The sequence below is a fragment of the Anarrhichthys ocellatus genome, unplaced genomic scaffold (genome assembly GCF_004355925.1).
Source record: "Anarrhichthys ocellatus isolate YVR2014 unplaced genomic scaffold, GSC_Weel_1.0 scaffold75, whole genome shotgun sequence".
Classification (NCBI taxonomy): Eukaryota; Metazoa; Chordata; class Actinopteri; order Perciformes; family Anarhichadidae; genus Anarrhichthys; species Anarrhichthys ocellatus.
The window spans coordinates 613,397-633,867 of NW_022280105.1; the positions used below are offsets into that span (position 1 = coordinate 613,397).

The 20,471-nt window shown below is 42.4% G+C and overlaps 1 protein-coding gene across 1 annotated transcript in view; it reads right to left on the bottom strand.

Annotated features, from left to right (window-relative positions):
* Positions 1-12,049: 12,049 nt before the first annotated feature.
* The window catches only part of LOC116397914 (uncharacterized), an 89,507-nt gene continuing 81,085 nt past the window's right edge, over positions 12,050-20,471 (bottom strand). Inside the window, exon 5 of the mRNA XM_031873828.1 lies at positions 12,050-12,213. Coding sequence (XP_031729688.1) covers positions 12,050-12,213 — 164 coding nt within the window. The remainder of the gene's footprint in view (positions 12,214-20,471) is intronic.

A 20,471-nucleotide genomic window follows, 5' to 3' on the forward strand; every position in this document is an offset into this window, starting at 1 on the left:
ATTTAAACAGAAAACAATAAACAAATAAACTATGGCACCGTGTCCAGAGGCCAAAGCCTCTTGTTAGTTCTCCCTGAGTCGGGAGGGAAACTCAACTGAGGAAGGATGATGCAGCCTCCGGAGTCGGGAGGGAAGCTCCACCGAACTCACGGCTGGAAAAGTTCCGAGAAGGAAACAAAAGGACGCCGACCGGTGTACTCCGTGGTACTACGCGGGTCGGTCTCTGCGCGGCAGGAGTGCTGCAGAGAGCCAGAAAGGTTAGACATAAATCTTCACTGAAATCGCTGTTCAGACTTACGTGGACTAGAACCAGACTGGTAACCGGACGGACTGACAACGCGCCGGAGGACAGCTGGGGTATTTAAATCCGTCGGAGATGATCACTGGAACTCCCCACAGCTGAGCCTGGGGAGAGGGGCGTGGTTGGAGACGGAACTCGGGGGTGGAAACTATAGGCTGACACAAAAACAAAACATAAGCACATGGCCTTCAAATAACAAAACTGACAGGGGAAAAAACAGAGGAGCACACTAGGTCAGACCGGGATCCTAACAGACTGACTAAAGACTCACGTCACTATCGAGAGTCTCTACCGAGTGCCTCTACTAAGTGTCTCTACCGAGTGTCTCTATCTAGTGACTAAAGACTCGGATCACTATCGAGTGACTAAATACTCACATCACTACCGAGTGTCTCTACCGAGTGTCACTACCGAGTGTCTCTACCGAGTGTCTCTACATAGTGACTAAAGACCCACGTCACTATCGAGTGACTAAAGACTGATGTCACTACAGACCGACTAAAGACTCACGTCACTACAGACTGACCAAAGACTGATGTCACTACAGACTGACTAAAGACTCACGTCATTATCGAGTGACTAAAGACTGATGTCACTATCTAGTGACTAAAGGCTCACGTCAGTACCGAGTGTCTCTACCGAGTGGCACTACCGAGTGTCTCTACCTAGTGACACTACCGAGTGTCTCTACCTAGTGACTAAAGACTCACGTCACTATCACTATCGAGTGACTCACATCACTGTCTCTACCTAGTGACTCTACCAAGTGACTAAAGATTCACATGTCTGCCGAGTGACTAAAGACTCACTTCACTATCGAGTGACTAAAGACCAATGTCACTACCAAGTGACTAAAGACTCACTTCACTACAGACTGACTGTCTTAATTTTCACGTGGAACACGAACACCAGAAAGTCCCGTGTTTGTTTGATCCATCCACGTACCTGTCCTACCCCCTGAGCAGACCCTGGTGGACTTTATACGTCACATGTTCTTACTGTCCACTAATGCCGCAGTAGGATTTACCACGGAGTTGGTTATGAGGTTAAGCTTCATGAATTTGCACCCAACTGCTCTCAACATTCTCATAAATACTTTCCACTGCTGCCTCTATAATTCTTACTGAGATGACACATTAAGGTGACATTTCTTGAATGATTTTTAAAAAGGTAGAATCAGTGAAAAGTGTCCTGTAGTGGCAAACCACAGCCTTTTATTTTTGAACAGTATTTTTTCATTCCTATATAAACTAGTCAAGTCAGTTTGCTACAGACAGTATTTAGATTTACAGTGCATTGTAAAAAAGCCCTGGTTTTTGTGACATGCTGAACAACATCCACTACCAGGTGCCTTTAAGTAAGTATTATTCAGCATTATTCTGGGTTAGAAAGAGAACATTGTGTTGGTGAGATGGTGAACATAGTGAAGCAATTAACAGCTTAAGAGATGGATCTTTTTCGCAGGAGTTGGTTCGACCAAACCACAGCTAAAGGAGAGTAAATTATGGACTTCCATTCCTCAGGTGAACACAAACTCCACTCCAAATGAAGCCATTCCATATCTACTTGATGATTAAGTAAGCCATGGTTTTCTATCACGACAACAAAATAAAGAAAAGTTGTCAAATTGACATTGAAATGCAAAAGACACTATAGGATTTAAATGTTTACTTTGGTGCCATCTGATTGTAGTGTCAAGAATGAGACTGTGCAGGCAAAAATGTTTGCCATTGAAAAACAGGTAACTGATACATTACTCCAGTGAATGATTTCTCTGTGTGTGTGTGTGTGTGTGTGTGTGTGTGTGTGTTGCAGTTTTGTGTCTAGTTCAGGTCACCTGTGGGTGTTGAATGATCTCAGCAGATATACAGAAAGCATAATATCCCAGCATCCATTGAGGTTCAGACTGGCAATGATCAGCAACACTTGCAAACCTGTGCTAATATGATTAATTAATAATAATTTATTTATATTATATGTGGTTATTTTGTTCAAAGAGCCAGTTCTCATTCCACCTTAAAGTCATTATTTGATGAGAGTTTTCAAGCACACTGGAATCCTTAAAGTTGTTTGGCATGTCTGGGTTTCATCCACCTCTCTTCTCATTAGGCAAAATAAAAATGGACCACACAGGAAGTCTCCCCGGTGCTCTGTGGCATGGCTTGGAAAGAGGCATCATTAAAGTGATTATTCTGATTAGTCTCTGAATGCATCCTTGAGTGAAAAGCTCTAATCATCACACACTGCAACATCCAGTCCTGATTGACATCTACCCCTCACACTTTACACAGAAATAATACCTACACTAATGTTGAATTAGCCATGGGGTCTGGTCATTAAATCCCTCTACTGGAGGAGATACAATGTAGAGGAACTAAAGGTCCAGTGGATCAAAGAGCTGTTTTGCCACTGGCTGTCTGAAGGGCAAGGGCAGAAAATATAAAAAGGGCACCAGGTGCACTATGTGGGGCACCAGCACCCAGAAAGTACCCTAAAGAGCGCTTCATCCCATTTTCTCCTGTGGGAGGGCATCCTAGATGGCATTTCATCACTTCATCCACTGGAAGCTAAATGTTAAAGAGTACTAGTTTTATTTATGTTCTCCTTTTAGAATAACAAATATACTGATTATTACAAACTTTGTCTTAGTATTCTTTTTATGTCAAATACCATCCACCAGCCATAAACAAGGACGGAGACAGCACATCTCAGATGGCAACGCGTGCACAACACGAGGCTCGGCGTCCAGATTCTTCAAATTAGTAGTTATCTGCCTATTTATCTCAAGTTTGTTCACTCAGTACAGTCTTGTATACATTTTATACAGCCGACAAGAACTTCTGGACATTGGTTTCCACAACTTGGACAACTCTATAGGCAATCTCCAGCTCATTCCAGAGATTGTCAAGACACCGGATACTACCAATCCAGCTCCGCCGGTCAGAAAGGCTCGCAGGCGGCGTCAAGACCGTAAACAAAGGCGGGGGAAGAGAGGAGGGCTAAGGGCTAGGCTAAAGCTAACTCCGCATCGGCTATCTCTACCCAGCATCTTCCTCGCCAATGTAGGTCTCTGGCAAACAAAATGGATGAGTTTCATCACTCAAAAAAGGATTATGGACTGCAACATCATGATCTTTACGAAAACATGGCTCAACAGCGGCGTTCCCGATAGCGCCATTGATCAGGGCAGATAGGACAGCACACGGCTCTGGTAAGACCAGAGGCGGGGGCCTGTGTATTTATACAAACAAAGCTTGCTGCACAGACACTGCTGTAATCGATAGTCACTGTTCTGCTAACCTGGAATATCTCATGGTTAAGTGTAGACCTTTCTATCTGCCCAGAGAGTTTACATCTACTGTTGTGACTGCAGCATATATCTCCCCGGATGCTAATGCTAAGCTTGCAATGAAGGAATTGCATGCTGCCATTAGCAAACTTCAGACTAAACACCCGGAAGCAGCCTTTATTGTTGCGGGTGACTTAAACCACTCCAACCTGAAGTCTGTACTCCCCAAATTTTACCAACATGTCTCCTGCCCCACTAGAGGAGACAAGACCTTGGACCATGTTTACACCAACATGGCTGAGGCATACAAAGCCATGTGTCCCCCACCTGGGACAGTCGGACCATCTCTCATTGTTCCTACTCCCCAAGTACACACCACTCATCAAACGTGAGAAACCATCACTGAGAACAGTTAAAGTGTGGCCAGAGGGAGCAGACTCTACACTACAGCACCAGTTTCAACACACGGACTGGAGTATGTTTGCCACTCAGGCCACCCTGGACTCTCACACGGACATAGACTCTTTTGCCTCCTCCGTTCTGGACTACATCAGCATCAATAGTGTCACATTCCTCAAACAGATTACAACGTTCCCAAATCAGAAACCGTGGATGAACAGAGAGGTCCCCCTACTGCTGAAGGCACATGACACCGCCTTCAGATCAGGTGATGCGCAAGCCTACAGCTCATCCAGAGCCAACCTGACGAGGGGCATCAAGAGGGCCAAGCACAGCCACAAGCTAAGGACTGAGGAGTACTTCGACGCATGTGGTAAGGCATCTAGGCCATTATGGATTACAAACCCTCCAACACCCCCTTTGACAGGGACAACCAGGAGGCGACCATCGAGACTGTGCCCCCTGCAGACCACCAGCCCCTCACACTCTCCCCCACCGAAGTGTGTGCTGCGCTGAGCAAGATTAATGCACGTAAGGCTGCTGGCCCTGATGGCATCCCTGGACGCGTGCTCAGGGCCTGTGCTGGGCAGCTGACTGAGGTCCTGACTGACATCTTCAACCTGTCACTGGCCCAAGCAGCTGTACCCACATGCTTCAAAACCACCTCAATCGTGCCAGTGCCAAAACACTCCACTGCAGCGAGCCTAAACGACTTCCGCCCTGTTGCACTCACCCCCATCATCATGAAGTGCTTCGAAAGGCTGGTCCTGGCTCATCTCAAAACATGCCTACCACCCACACTGGATCCCCTCCAATTTGCCTACTGCCAGAATAGGTGTACAGAAGACGCCATCTCCACAGCGTTTCACTCCGCCCTCTCCCACCTGGACAACAACACCTATGTGAGAATGCTGTTCATCGATTTCAGTTCAGCATTCAACACCATCATCCCCTCCAAACTGATCACCAAACCACCAAACTAGGTGACCATGGCATCAACACCTCCCTGTGCAGCTGGATACTGGATTTCCTAACCAACCGACCCCAGTATGTTAGTTTAGGCAATCACACCTCCTCCACCCTCACCCTGAACACTGGGGTTCCACAGGGCTGTGTGCTGAGTCCTCTCCTCTACTCCCTGTTCACCTATGACTGCATGCCTGTACATGGTTCCAATACCATTATCAAGTTTGCAGACAACACAACGGTGAGTCGGCCTACAGGGAGGAGGTCCGGCACCTAGCGGCGTGGTGCGCCAACAACATGCCCTCAACACCAGAAAGACCAAACGCTGCACACACACCGCCATCCATATCAATGGAACGGAGGTTGAGCGTGTCACCAGCTTTAGGTTTCTGGGTGTCCACATCTCAGAGGACCTCTCTTGGACCCTCAACACCTTAACCCTGGTCAAGAAGGCACACCTGTGTCTCTTCTTCCTGAGGAGACTGAAGAAAATCCACATGTCTCCTCTGATCCTGGTGAACTTCTACCTTTGCACTATCGAGAGCATCCTTACAAGCTGCATCCCAGTTTGGTACGGCAACTGCTCTGTCTCAGATCGGAAAGCACTGCAGAGGGTGGTAGAAACTGCCCAACGCATCACTGGTACTCCACTCCCTGCCATAGAGACTGTCCACCTCAAGCGCTGCCAGCGGAGGGTGAACAGCATCGTCAGGGACACCTCACACCCCAGCCATAGACTGTTTGCCCTCCTTACAATGACTTACAAACATACTAGCATCCAGAAAGATAGGGATTTAGCATCAATTCTGGAGTTAAAACTCACTTAGTCCAGAGTCACTCCAGTTCTTATACTGAGGTAATTTAGGTCACTTCTGACCAAACCCAGAAACCAGCAGTCTGCTTGGAAGCCCAGCTCACCAAATACAGTGAGCCTCCTGACAGCAAACACATACACATGCATGCACGCACGCACACACACACACACACACACGCACACACACACAGGGACATATTCACATTCCAGGTCTAAAAGCCTGTGGTGTTCTCGGGGAAATTACCCTCTTTTAGAGCGCAACCTTGATGTGAAGCTGCAGTTGGAGGCTTTTAGTGTTTTGTTGGTCAGATGTGAAAACAGTGGAGGTGAACACAGGTAAGACAGTGCTGACAATAAGAGCTTTTAATCTCCATTAAGGCTGCATAATGCAACATTTCACATCTGATTTGCTTTGACGTCTCTCGCTTCAGCCCTAATCAGCCACCCACGCAGGAGTGCTGACATCACTCCCCACCGAGCCCCACAGCAGCAGCTGGTTAAAGCCGGAATGGCTTTCTAATGAACACTGGATTTACTCAGTGAAATGTTACAAACCTGTGGCTGCTAATATGAAATATGTTTGTAAGAAAGACAAATATATTAGAAAAAATGAAGTTAGAATGGGAAATACTGACAAAGGACTGAATACACTTTGAATGATACAGATTTTGTAAATGCTGGATTAATGCATGAGTAAATTAGCATAAATAGTATATTAAATTAAAAAAAACCAGGATTAAATCATTAACTGATGAATAATCAAATATGAGTTGATAGAAACTATGGATAATTGAGTAACTTATTGCTAAATAAATGAATGAAGCTGATGATTTATAGTGAATAGTGCATGAATGAGCAAATATATATGCAAATAAATGTATGTATGAAAGAATAAACAAATGAAAAAATCTACAGTATGGAGGACAGTTGAGTAAATAAACATCAACCAATTAATATTTGGCAAAAGAAAAGTTGATTTGTGCAATTGATGATGCAAATAAATGAATGAAAAAATAACAAATTAAAGAATAATTAAAAAACTATGGATAATTAGGGGCATAAATCAGTACTAAAAGTGATTAAAAGGGAATGAATGTACGAGCACATGTTGAGGGTAGCTGCTATGGCTGCACTAGAGATATATAACCCAGGAAGTTCCTGGGTTATATATCTCTACAACTTGTTTTTATGAAGATGGATTTTTGTTTAGTTTTATATGTGATAGGAACCATTGTTATGTCCAATGTTGCTCTGGGGACACATTTAGTCAGTGCCAGTGTTGCCAACTTGTCGACTTTCTCGCTAAATCTGGCGACTTTCCAAACCCTCATGGAGACCTTTTTTGTCAAAAGCTACTAGCGACAAATCTAGCGACTTTTTCTGGTGTTGGAGACTTTTCTGGTGTTTTGACTCTGACGTGAAAGCATGTACGTTCTAAAGTTACTGTCGTGAACGAGCAGCAGGTGCTGCCGTGAGCCCCTCTGCCGCCCCAAAGCACTCACAGGCGGGTACTCTCACAGAAGCCTCGCGCAGCAGTCCCAGCTGCAGTCAGCGCAGAGAGGAGACGCACTCTCGGCGTATTCATGTATCTGCACTCTGGCAGTTAGTGTATTTATAGGTGTTGAGCTTCATTTTTACACAAAACAAATAATAACCGTAGCTGTGTTCCAGCTGCAGGACAGTAGTGAAGGCCCAGGTATAAAATGCACGGCCTGCCACTGCTAGGAACACCAGAGAGCAACCTCCTGTTTTCAAGTGTAATGATGTTGTCCAGGTCGGCCCAGAAACAAGATGTTTTTTACCCTTCAAACCAGCTACTGTGCTTGTTAACAATCAGAACTAGACATTAGGTCCACAGCAAAACACTCTCTGTGAAGCCAGCTCACTGTGAGCTTGAGAGAAAGAGGAGGATGAGGAGGAAGAAGGAGAGGAGGTCCTTGTCCTGAGAATAAACACAATGACTACATCTGAGGAAGCAATATTGCTGTGGTAAACAGGAGCTGGAATAAAGAACACATTCTTCTGCCTCACATCATGCTGCTGTTCACAGGCACACGAGTTGAAGTGGAGACATGAAGAGAGAGGATGCTGTAAACATGCTCATTTCTGTTGACTGGATGAATATATTCAAATACATTTGCTCAAAGCTCAGCAATTGTAAAACTTCACCAGTGATATTTTTGGTAATTACAACTCATATTGTGTCTCGTGTTGTAGCACCTTCATCTTATCTATCTTAAAGGTATGCTCCACCTGAAATCTATCTTTTGAGAATCCAACATTTACCCGCTGTAGATCCAGTTCTCATGTTTCAGTCCTCCTCTGTACAGTGTGTTGATCTGTGCACTTCCAATGGTCAGAAGAACTGTTCTGCCCCAGCTGACAGACACTCTCGAAGCGAATATTGCATTTTTTTTCATTTTTATTAAAGAAAGTAAAACTTGACATGAAATAAATATGACATTGGGATGTATGTGTATGTGGGATAAATGTGATGCAATCCCACATACACTCCACATAACTTGACGGCAATGGACGCTCACTTGAAGAAAAGAGGAAACTATAAGACTGAAGATGTGGGTGTGCAGTGTGGGTATGTTATGTCTAGATGTATGTCTGGGGAATGTATATCAGCATCTATTATGGTGACTTGGAGTGACTTAATATGTGTGCTATTTGTGGGCCTGTCATGTTATTGTTAAAGCTTTATGTCCAGTAATTTTACATATAGCATTTTGCTGATTTTATTAGCTACTGTATTGATGATTTTAAGTCTACATCTCTCTGGTTCAAATAATACAAATTTGATCAGAATAAATGAAATAAATGTGACATTACAAAATAATAAAAGTGTTATTGCACAAAATGCCACAATGAAATAAAACAGACTTTTGAAAAAGGCCTTTATTATCAATTTCACTTGTGTCTTTCTGTCTTGATTTCATTCGATTATTTCTCTCTTGACATCTGCCATTACATCGAAAGATCCACTTGAAGGGTCGGGGGGAGGTCAGTACCAGAGCACCTGCCACAGCCTATTGGGGCCGTGTAAGCCTCATCTGTGGTGTATTTCTTCTAAGTAGAAAATGAAATAGTTATATCAGTGATACAACACCAGCATCGGGATGCCAAACAAGGCTTTCAGTGAGAGAGGCTCAGAACAGGCTATCAGGTGCTTGGTGTTTGTCCAGACCAGATATGAACTCTTTGTCCAACTGAGCTCTTTGTTCAACGAAGCAGATAAACAATCCTTTATCACTGCTCCCCATGCACACACATACGCACGCATGCATGCATGGACACATGCACACAATATCCTGAAGGGATGACACACGAGTCAGTGTCGTTTTAGGACTAAAGACTACAGGTTTGAAAATGAAAACAATAAAATCTGGAGGTGAGGAGTTTGAAAGAAGTGAGCTTACCAGACCTCTGTAGCCTGCTGCTGAATTCTGCTTGAGGCTGGTGACTCCAGGCTTCTTTGTTCACAACTAGGATAACACCCACCCACCCAAATCTGCTGCCAGCTGACTTTTCAAGCAACAAGGAGCAACAAGTAAGACAGCGCCATGCTGCTAACTGAAGGACTACGAATGAACAACCGGTTTTCCTCCAATCGGCACCGTTCGACATCAGAACCTGAACACAGACATCGAGTTTGGGATCACATGCTCTTTGTTGTGACTGCCAGGAGACAAAGAGACCATGTTGCTGAGATCCTGGTGGCCACCATTTTTTTGATTAGGCCACCTTTGTACTTTTACATTGTACACCATACTTTTTGTAGGTGCAGTCTCCGTCGTCATTTTACAGCAAGAACGCCACTTTGTCTTTGCCTCTCTCGCACACACACATTTACTAGCTATTGATACAGTAATTTTGGGTTATAGTTATTAATTTAAGTATCAACCAGAGTTCCAAATTGATAGTTTAGTATGCTTAACAACATTAGAACAAGATGATTTATTGTTAATTAAATCATGTTATTCAATATAGTTATTATCATGACTTTTAAGACCTTTTCGGCTACTGCACCTACATCATTTTGTTGCACATATATTTTCTATATCTATTGATCATTTTATAAATATGAATTTTATTGATTATAATAACCATCTAGGATATTTGACATTTCACTGGGGCGTAGCTTCAGTGTAGTGAAGCATCATTTAATGTAGAGTTACAGGTACCTTAGCTCAATACACTTTCCAAGCAGCTTGCCCAACACTGCAAATGAAGAGCTAACTCTACAATCAGTAGCAGTAACATTTGTCTTGATTCAACTGTCTATTCACTGTTTATTCATTGTTTTCTCAACTAAACAGAACTTTACTCAGCTTTTCACATCTCATGAGCAAATTATTCAAGATGAGTTCCTTTAACTCATCAGGGGAACTGACTTTTGAAGAGGAACCAGCATACAATAATTTACAAGTAATACTTATTGGATCCAATGATGTTTGACATGAAAATGATCACACAATCTTAGAATTAGCTTTCAATACCCCTTTACTTGTCTGAATGTTCTGTGTAATCCAACATGGTTTGTGCATACAGACATACCCGAGTGCTGTTTGATGTTTCATGTAATTAGACAAAGAGTAGCAGCTTTGCTGTGGTCCCCAGCAATAAGAGCTGCACATTTATGTGCAAATGCATTGAATTTGCCGATTTCAATTCCCCCAGTGATTATATTCATAGAAAATCGAATCCTCTGAGGTTTGACACTGCTTTCATCAGCGTCTACCACCTGAGTTATTCATAGGCCCTTTAGAAAGCTTGACGCTATCAAAACAGAGTTTGTTCACAACTCACAGCAACATCAGAGGCCTAGCCACCTTCAGCCTTTTCCTTCTGTCTCTGTCTGCTATCTTTGCTCTTCTCAACGTGCTGGCCGTAGCTTAAGGGCCTGTTGATAAGCAACCTGGTCGAGCAATTAATGCAAATAGTTTAACTTGTCATTTCAGCTTCCTAGAGAAATCATTGTGACTTCATAACCCAGGTCATCAATAAAGAGTCAGCTCATGAGCCATTACAGAAAGGTTAATAAGTATAACCCTCTTTTAACACTCCCTGGTTGAAATCTTGAGCCCACCTGATCCCCGCCCTGTGCTTTCTCCATCTACAGATACTTATTTGTGTTTTCATGAAACATGTGTCTTTTGCTGTTGGTCATACAAATTGATTGATTTAGTGAAACACTGGGTAGGGAGTTTCTGACCGGATCAAATACATTCCTTTTGATGAGGCTACAGGGGACCAGACAGGATGACTGGCAATCAGTGTTGTCCTCTAGCTTGTGCATTGTATTGACTACCCTGTGCTCTCCGCTGCTAACTGAGATCAGAGGACAAGTACTGTGAGAGGTTGTCAAGGTTGGTGGTGGATGGGCGTGTAGTACTTGAAACCTCCTGAGAGAGACCAGCGTTTGAATCCCATTACAGACCTTTTAGTTGTTACCTGTTACTTTAACCAAAAGTTTTAGAAAATGGCAGTTTCCTTGTATACCTTAAAACTAAGGCTAACTAGTTGTTATGGAGCGGCTAGGGGGCAAAAGCACCCTACTAAGGCCTAACGTGTAAGAAAACCCAAATGGGCCCTTCCAGTGAAATGCCTGATGCCTCATACTCATTACCGCAGTCATTTCTTCGCCCTCACATTCAAAAACACATTCGGCAGCATCAAGTCACACTCTGCTCTGAATAAAACATCTGCATGTCTGTCTTTAGTGCACGCAGTTAATGTCAGCTGTCACTGATGGAAAATCATTGCTATAATATTGAAGATTATATGTAACTTATTTTGAATGAGTAGGATTGTGGTGCAGCTGCAGAATGTAGTTCAGTTTAAATAGGCTGTGTATAGTGAACGTGTTTTTCAGTGACTATTTCAGTGACTATGTTAAAATTTACTACATTTGTCAAAAAAGGTGAAATAAAGCCACTAAATGCCACTAAGCCAAGATCAATAGAAGTCTAACATTTAAAATCCACTGTATTTTAACCTTTAAATGACCAAATACATGATTGTGAGTGTACAATCATGAATCTTATGTCTATTGACCTATTCTTTTTTTTTTTTTTTATATTTATTTTGATTTTACAGTTTAACAAGATAGAACTCCAGAACTTTAAGGATACAAAAAATAAAAATTAATTAAATAATAAAAAATTAAAAAAAGACAACCACAGCAAATAATAACACGTTCGCGCATCACCAGTCTGACATAAGTACATCTTGGTTATATCATCAGGTCAAGTCAGCGTCGGTACCAGTGTTTTTAATCTGGCAGGGCAAAGTCCAGCCCGGAGGGGTCCACGATGTCTAAGACCGGTTTCCATATCTTGAGAAATCCCTTGACATTGTCATGAAGGGTGTGGGTCAACTTTTCCAGAGGGAGAACCTCCAGAATCCCCTTGCACCAATCGTCCGTGGAAGGGGTATCTTTAGAAATCCAGAATTTAAGAATAGTCTTTCGTGCTATGTACAATAGTATTCCAATCAGTTTAGCGTTGTTGCTACTCCTTGCACTGCTCACTTTAGCTGCCAAAATACATTGAGGAGGTGAAAGCTCCAGGTCATATCCGATCAAAGAAATCACTTCGTCCTTCACTTCTCTCCAGAATGTTTGTATCTTTGCACATTTCCAAAACATGTGTATATAAGTACCAACGTCAGAGTTACATTTACGACATGTAGGGGAACCTAGGCCTGCCCCTCAGCATTGTTGTACAATGCAGTCTGTGTAATATTTTAAATTGTCTTTCTCTATCTGTGCTACAGCTCAGAATGTTAATTGTGTTTTCCATAATCGATGTCCATATATTTTCCTTTATCTGACACTCCATGTTAATCCGTCACTGTTTGCGGATGTGGTCAGTGGAGTAATTATGATTTAGGCCAAAGTTTTCATAGACATGAGAAATGAATCTTTTTGGTCTGGGTTGTGTGAGGATTTCTTCCAGAAAGCACATGTTTGGCGCATGTAAGGTTTTGGGTATATAATGTCTTATTTGTAAATAGTGGAAGAAATGGGACTGTTGTAGAGAATATTTGCTCTTCAGGTCCTCAAACGAGTCCATTGCTCCTCCTTCATAGAGTTTGATAAGTTGGTCCAGACCCTTCTCCTGCCAGAGCCTAAACACGATCATGAGGGGGGGAAATCTGGGTTTCTCCATATGGGAGCCAGAAGTGAAAAATGATTCTTAAATCTAAAGTAGACCATGATCTTGTTTCAGGTGTTCCATGTGTTCCATACAATAAAGTTATTTTGAACCTCCAGCTTTGCCCTTTTGTAGTTTACGAAGGGACAGTTCTTTAAAAACCCTAGCCCTATTTTTAGGCCTCTGCTCGAAAATTGCATACACATACTAAAAAGAGTGTATTTCTCTAACTACAAGGTCTATTTGAATAATTTTGATGTTATAATAAAGGTAGTACTTGTGAGATTTGTTCAGATGTGTAAAATCAGTGTATATGTTACTGGTTAAGAGTATATGAAGATGGCACACAGCTGAAATTGAAAAGTTTCAGGTTCGCCTGAAAAAAAAGCACTTTTATTGTTATTATTTCTTTGAAATAATGCAGCTGAAAGCCTAAAACATGTCAGCAGTCTCTATGCAAAATTTGACTTTGATAAAGTGAAGCAGGACAACATTAGAGAGGTTTTAGTACAGAGAGGTCAGGCAGGGTCAAGCAAAATTGTCACATGTTCCAGCATTGTAATTGTATATACTATATAACTATATATTTCACTTGTTTTATCACTAATAGTGTTCAATCTATCCAAATACAGCAGTTTGGCATCATTTTGAGAGCCTGAGCCCTCTCTGAGCCTGTGAACCATGCATCCATTCTCGTCTGACTACAGTTTGCCTGTGTCTATGTGAGGCTATCTCAGCCTTTAATTAGTAAATTTCAGACACCTCGTTCGACGCGTCAGAGTCTCAAGAATTCAGTGGGAGTAGCCTGGTGTTGATTGACAGAATCGTTAGCCAGTAAAAATCAAAAACGCGCCGCTCCTTGCCGAGCATAAAATTCCATTCGCCAAAAGTCAAATCTCTTCCCCCCCGGGTCCCACAAGCTTGGTTGACCCCCCTTCTTCAGGAAACAGCTCAGAAAACACACAGGATATACGTAGCAACAGTGTTTTTATCCAGGAAATGGGGAATTATGCCGTTGTCTACATGAAAACAGCTCAAAATAAGGTGCAGATATGATTTTTTGGCAGTGAAGCGTTTGTTGTTCTGGCGTTTGTTTGCTCACAGCTCTGTACTGGTTTCACGGAGAGCAATTTGGAAGTTATCTGGATTCTGTGTCGAATTTTCTTGCTCTGTAATATCTCGGTTGTCCGTGTTAGCTTTTAGCTTTGTGTTCGGAGCTTTGTCCGGACACGTAGCTCGCCGAGTCATGGCGAAAAAATACGTGATATTGTGGTAAATCTTCTAGTTGATTATATTAGTTGTGTAGAATTGTGTTTGGAGTTTGTCAAAATGGGTTAGAGCAGCGGTTCCCAAACTTTTTAGGCCACGCACCCCCTTCTACATCCCGACCGGGTTCACGCACCCCCAATCCCCCACACCTTAAAAAAAAAAAAAGCAACAGAGCCGCACAAAAATCTGACCAATGAGAGAACAGTTTGCTCGCGCGTGACATTTGTTGACAAGATAAAAAACACAAAAAACACAAAAAATCTTCCTGCACCGTGCCTTCAAAAAGGTAACGGACGTACACCAAAAGATTGGCCAGATCTGTAGACTTGTCTACTTGCAGAGAGTAAAACTCACTCTTCTTCACTCGACCAACTAAAGTAGCCAGGATGTCTTCGGACAAAGCATCGATGCGGCGCGACACAGTGTTGTTGGACACCGGGATCATGTCCAACTTTTTTGCTTCTCTCTCTCCAATCATACATTCCACCATCTCTTTGGCAGCTGGCAAGCACTTTGTCTTCGGCAATTGTGTGAGGTAGCCTCTTTCTTGCTATTCTGTAACTGACCAGATATGAAGCCCGTAGTGTGTGTTTTGTAGACCCAACACATGAATGAGACTGCAGTTGTTTTGGGCTGTTTTGTAACTCCTCCAATTTCGATATAAAAAATGTAAGGGGCTTTTGACTTGCACTGGCATGCTTGGTGTTCAGGTGGCAACGTAAATAAGAGGGCTTCAGCCAGCTGTTAGCCAGAACCTCACTGCACACCACGCACTGTGGCTTTGGGCAATCTGCATTGCCAATCCAAGTGAAGCCCAGACCAGATCATTTTCATCATATTTCCTCTTTTTTCACCTTGACTCCGCGATGGGCCTATGTGCTCCCGATTTGTCTGTGCTATCGCTTCCTCCTTTTCGGTCTCCTCCATCTCATCTTTCTCTGACTCCCGTTCGATCTCCCGGTCTCTCCCCAACGCACCTCTCCGTTTCTCTCGCCTCCGATTCCTCTCTCTCTCTGTCCCTCTCCTCTTTTATGACTGATAGCTTCAGATGTCCCACCTGACAGTTTCCCCGATTTCAGCCAGTTTATCATATTTGCATGAATGTTGCTGAATGAATGAAGTTAGCTGTTAGCTGACGTTAGCTGCACAAGCTAGGCTAGCTAGCGTCTACGTAAAAGACTGGCGGCAGGAGCTGAAGTGCATTTATTTATTAAATTGTCAGTTTTTAATTTTAAATTTAAATCTTACAAAGGGAATTTTTATAATTCATGGGTTTATTTTGTGAAAATCCCACTTACATTTTTTAAAATTATATTTAATATTAATTATTACACTATTAGACCACCATTACATTTTTCCTCTCGCGCACCTCCTAGAGGCAGCTCGCGCACCACACTTTGGGAATCCCTGGCTTGGAGGATAGTATTGCCCAGACTTTTATTTTTAAATCTGGTATATAACATATATACATGCATTATATTCGCTCTCGATAAGTGCATTTTTTCGACAATATATGCTACCCCCTCTGAGCCCGAGAGCCACCAAATTTGGGGGCCTTGTGTATAACAGGTTTAAAGTGAGTAAATCACAATTTGTCGACTCCATGTCAATCCATGCGTTTGTAGCCTCTGGATTCACCCACTAATATATGTACCGCATTTGTGCTGCCCAGTAGTAGAACTTTATGTTAGGGACTCCCAGCCCCCCTTGTTGCTTCCTTTTCTGTAGTTTACCTATTTTCATTCTAACCTTTTTGCCCTGCCTGATGAATTGTGTGAACATTTTATCCAAGTCAATCAAGAAGCTGTTGGGAATTGAGTTTGGCAGCATCTGTACGGGGTACCTAGGCAGTATATTCATTTTGAGCACGCTTATTCTGCCCAACCAGGAAGCTGGTAAAGTTCTCCACCTATTCAAGTCTTCCCTAATGCATGTTGTGATTGGCTTAAGATTGAGTTTAACCAGTTTTTTAAGGGAGGGCCCAATTCTAATTCCAAGGTACGTTATCTCCCTGAGTGACCAGTGAAAAGGGAATCCACTAGGTGGCGTAGAGCCGGCCAAAGCTCCAATAGGCATGGCCTCGGTTTTTGATAGATTGACTTTAAAACCTGATATGTGCCCAAACTGTTGCAAACATTCAAGTAGACAGGGGATGGTAGTGTCTATCTCAACCAGGTACAGCAGGACATCATCCGCATTAGAGAGACATTTTTTGCACTGTAACCGTTGACATTTAAACCTCTTATTGTTGGTGTGGTTCTGATGAGCTCAGCTAAGGGCTCAATAGCCAATGCAAACAAGAGGGCTCAATGGGCATACCTGACGGGTGCCACACTCTAATGGGAACGGATCTGAGCAGTAGGATTTAGTAATTTAGTAACGGCCACTCTTGGAGAAAAATACAGCAGTTTCACCCAGTCAATGAATTCTGTACCTATTTAAAATGTTTCCATAGAATAGAAAAGAAAGGGCCATTCAACCCTGTCAAAAGCTTTTAATGAGTCCAGAGACACTGCCAGGCCTTGTACATTATTATCTCTGGCAAACTGTATTATGTTCAAAAGCCTCCTGATATTATTGGAGGAATTCCTCCCTTTAATAAAACCTGTTTGATCAGGATTTACTAATATTGATATTAATGGTTCAAGCCTAAGAGTCAATACCTTAGCTAAAATCTTTGCGTCTACATTAATGAGCGATATGGGCCTGTAAGACGCCGGGTCTTCAGAGTCCTTGTTCTTTTTCAAGATCAGGCTAATGTTGGCTAGCCACATTGTTTCAGGTAGGTGGTGAGTTGTGTTAAAGCTGTAATTATAAGTTCTGACTAGATGAGGAGTGAGCTTGTTTTTAACCTTCTTTACCCGAAAGCCCTCCACGGGGGGCTTTTTAGAAAAGTTTAGTGTACAGCGTGTCGTAGAATGCACTTTTCATAAACAAATATAATTAATTCTCCAGTCATATTATATACCAAATTAACGAAAAAAGTCTGGGCAACAATTTTAAACACTGCAAACACAATTATACACAAACTAATATCATATCTAGAAGATTTATCACAATATCACGTATTTTTCGCCAAAAATCTGCGATATATGCACTCCGTTTGCATCTCCCATCACAAAGCTGGCAGCTATCATGGCGGATTGATACATCAGCAAGCAGTAGGATTCGACCGCGCGTCGATTCATGCCTTCCTCATTCCTCTCCGCCAAGCCGTTCAAAAGTTACATAAACAAAGCCAACGAACAACACACCACTCCACAGAAATGAAATTGAAACTCAGCGTACCTTTTGGAGATTTCCGTGCCGAAAAACGCAGGTAATCCATTGAAATCCGGTCCAGCGCTATAGTCCCTCCTCCCTGCTCTCTCCCCGTATTGAAATGGCGTTTCTGGGAGGTTCTGGGAGAAAATGGTCAGCATTCTCCTCCTGGACCAATGGTTTTAGGTGTGGGGGTTGTGCCAAGCAGATCGAGTTTCTAGTGGCTAAAAACTCTGTCAATCTACTAAATAACCTGCCTACTGCTTTCGTGAGTCTCTTCCGCATTGAACAAGGTGTCACATGATGAAATCCGCAAATCACAGGCCTTACAAAGGCTTAAATAGGCACAGACAGTGAGGAGAAAATTTCATGGAGAGATATGACAGCTCAAGATGGCTCAAAATGATGCCAAACTGCTTTATTAGGATTATTGAACACTGTTAGTGATAAGACAAGTGAATATATAGTTAATATTTAGTTATATAGTATATAAAATTAGAATAGAGCAGCGCAACAGCTGGTTCCAAAAATGAGAATTTGGCTTGACTCAGACCTCATTTATGCTGGGCTGCTTCACTCAATCGAAGTACAAGTTGTTGTGGAGACTGTAAACACGCTGTGCTATGACTGTGGCATATTTTTAGGCTTGTATCTGCATTATTTCAAATAAATATTTTCAATACAAGTGCTTTTTTTTCAGGTGAACCTGAAACTTTTCAATTTGAGCTGTGTACCATCTTCATTCACTATTAACCAGTAACATATACACAATATTTACACATCTGAACAAGTGTATCACAAGTTTTATACCATCAAAATTGTTAAAATAGACCTTGTAGTTAGAGATCTGCACTCTCTTTAGTATGGGTATGCAATTTTCGAGCAGAGGCCTAAAAATAGGGCTAGGGCCCAAAAGGCTTTAAACCACTCCGCTGGGAACCCATCTGGGCCTGGTGATTGTCCACATCAATGCCATTGCTTCTAATATTTCCTTTTCCTGAATGGGTTTCCCCAAAGATTTTTGCTGTTCTTTTGTTAGTGTAGGTAATTTAATTTTAGAAAATAATTTGTCAAGTTCCTCTTTAGTGCTGTTGTTATCAGTTTTGTGTAATGATTTGTAAAATGATACAAAAACAGAGTTGATATCTTTCCTATCGAAATGTCTTTTCTCTCCTGGATCTCTGATTCCTGCTATGGTGTTGTAATTTTGTTTCTGGTTAAGCAGGCGGGCCAAATATCTACTAGCTTTGTTTCCATATTCATACAGTCGTTGCATTTGATAGAATAATGATCGAGATGCTTTCTCATTCAGAATTGAATTTAGTGCCGCTCTGATACTTTGCACTTTAATGAGATTTGTTTTGGTTGGACTAGACTTATGGGCCAGCTCTGCCTTTTTTAAGTCCATTTCCAGTTCAATGCCAATGCCAAACAGTTATTCTGCCATTGACTCTTGTTTGGTGTTGTTTGGTGGATTGGATGATTGAAGTCTGAAGAAACAAGACATATTGGCAATTCAACAATTTATTCATTTAACAAACAGGAGCCTCAGTAGCATGTGGAAGAACCATACACAGCCACATCAGCCTGGCTCCTCCTCCTCATGCTGGTCACCAGCCTGCTGTGGGATAGCATCCCATTCTATAAAATAGAATAATGCAGCAGTGCATTAGGCTTAAATCAACATCAGCTCAGCTGTGGGGAATCACTAGCCCTGCACCGTCTCTGCTTTTCAGATGTCATGCCGGCAGAACTGGGAGGCTTTTCAATCCTCACTTGGTCCCTGGGGCACTTGGCTTTCAGCTGTGTGGATAAGTGTGTGTGTGTGTGTGTGTGTGTGATCCCATTCTTCAAAAAGCATTTGTCGCAAGTCAGCCAACGTGGTTGTGTTGGTCACTCTGGCACGAACAGCACGCCCAAGCTGATCCCACAAGTGTTCAATGGGTTGAGTTCAGGACTGCTGGAAGGCCATTCCATCCTCTCCACTCCCAAATTCTGGAGGTCGTCTCTGATAAACCGCTCTGTTGGCATTGGCAGAGAAGATTTGGCAAATTTTTTATGGGCGCAACCCACATACTCAGCTCTGCTGCTCATCCCACAATGCTAATAAGAGAAATTCTGTGGTTATTAAAACCACTTGTTTCAGTTCTATTAACTTCATTGTTGGACAGTGAATTAATGCGTTAGGATTCTGATCATATTTGGCTGTTATTATTTTCTGTCCCTTCATTTCAGATGTGAGTGGGTACGTTTGCACAAAGAGTTATGCTTTGTCTCGTAGTGGTGCTTCACATTGCTGCTTTTATAATCTGTGCAATCTCTGAACATATAAGACTGGTTTTGAACTGCCCATAGGAAGAATTAACATTTAAGAGTCTGTCCATTATGGTTAAAGGTTCTTGTTAAGCTGTCCACATTCCTCTTTTTGGAGAACGTCATGTGAAATAACTTCTCTTAATCACATACTATTCTCCGACTACTTGGTCTGTCGCCCGTCTCTCCTGGGTGTTTAAATCTCACTCGAGTTGAGGAAGTTTATCAGAATCCACATCTGTGATTGGCTGAATACCATCACGTGGGATGGTTTACAACGCATGTAATTGGTTGATGTGTTTCCTGGGCCGCTGAACGAGTGCCGAAAAGCTGCACCGGTTAAAACAGAAGCTCTCCATCAAAGTGTAATAATTCTCAATTATCTATCTGTTGCAGGTCCAGATACAGTGGCATCTGGGTCCAGATCTGGACTGCGGTCTGCCTATTAGTGACCCCTGCATTAAAACCCATTTAATCAAGACAAGATTAATTTGCAATTCGTTAAACAAAGCTTGTGTTCATAAAACGGTTGATGGGAACACAGTGATACAGTGTACCCCTGGTGGCAGCAAATTTGTTTATTTTCTTAATAATAATGCATTTTAGTAAAGTAACTTGAGGCCTTGGGAAGGATTCATTTATAGCTTCCTCCAGGGAGCAAACTAACATGTAGGCAAAAAAAGCTGGTGATCATTA